This window comes from Eimeria tenella, genomic scaffold (genome assembly GCF_000499545.2).
Source record: "Eimeria tenella Houghton genomic scaffold, Eth_scaff2967, whole genome shotgun sequence".
Classification (NCBI taxonomy): domain Eukaryota; phylum Apicomplexa; class Conoidasida; order Eucoccidiorida; family Eimeriidae; genus Eimeria; species Eimeria tenella.
The window spans coordinates 1-324 of record NW_013542842.1 but is presented as its reverse complement, the minus strand read 5'-3'; the positions used below and the strand labels follow the sequence as shown (position 1 = coordinate 324).

The 324-nt window shown below is 66.0% G+C and overlaps 1 protein-coding gene across 1 annotated transcript in view; it reads right to left on the bottom strand.

The window, feature by feature from the left end:
• Positions 1-183, bottom strand: part of ETH_00038975 (uncharacterized protein) — a gene marked incomplete at both ends in the record, with an annotated part of 297 nt that extends 114 nt beyond the window's left edge. Inside the window, one exon of the mRNA XM_013375674.1 lies at positions 3-183. Coding sequence (XP_013231128.1) covers positions 3-183 — 181 coding nt within the window. The remainder of the gene's footprint in view (positions 1-2) is intronic.
• Positions 184-324: the final 141 nt, after the last annotated feature.

Sequence of the window (324 nt, the reverse complement as noted above, 5' to 3'; positions counted from 1 at the left end):
CAGCAGCAGCAGCCGCAGCAGCAGCAGCCGCAGCAGCAGCAGCAGCAGCAGCTGCAGCAGGCGGCGCGTGCGCTGCCTGCGTCGTCGCAGCTGGTGGAGCTGCCAGGGGGCTGTTTGTGCTGCAGCGTGCGCAGCGAGCTGCTGCATGCGCTGGAGTGTCTGCTGGGGATTTACAAAAACCATTTTGCTGCTGTTCTTGTCGAAGCAAACGGAGCAGCAGATCCCGTGGCTCTTTGCGAGGCCCTCTGGCCCGACGAGCAGCAGCCTGCTGCTGCTGCGCTGCAGGCGGTCCTGTGTCTCGTCGACGCCCACAAGCCCCACCGC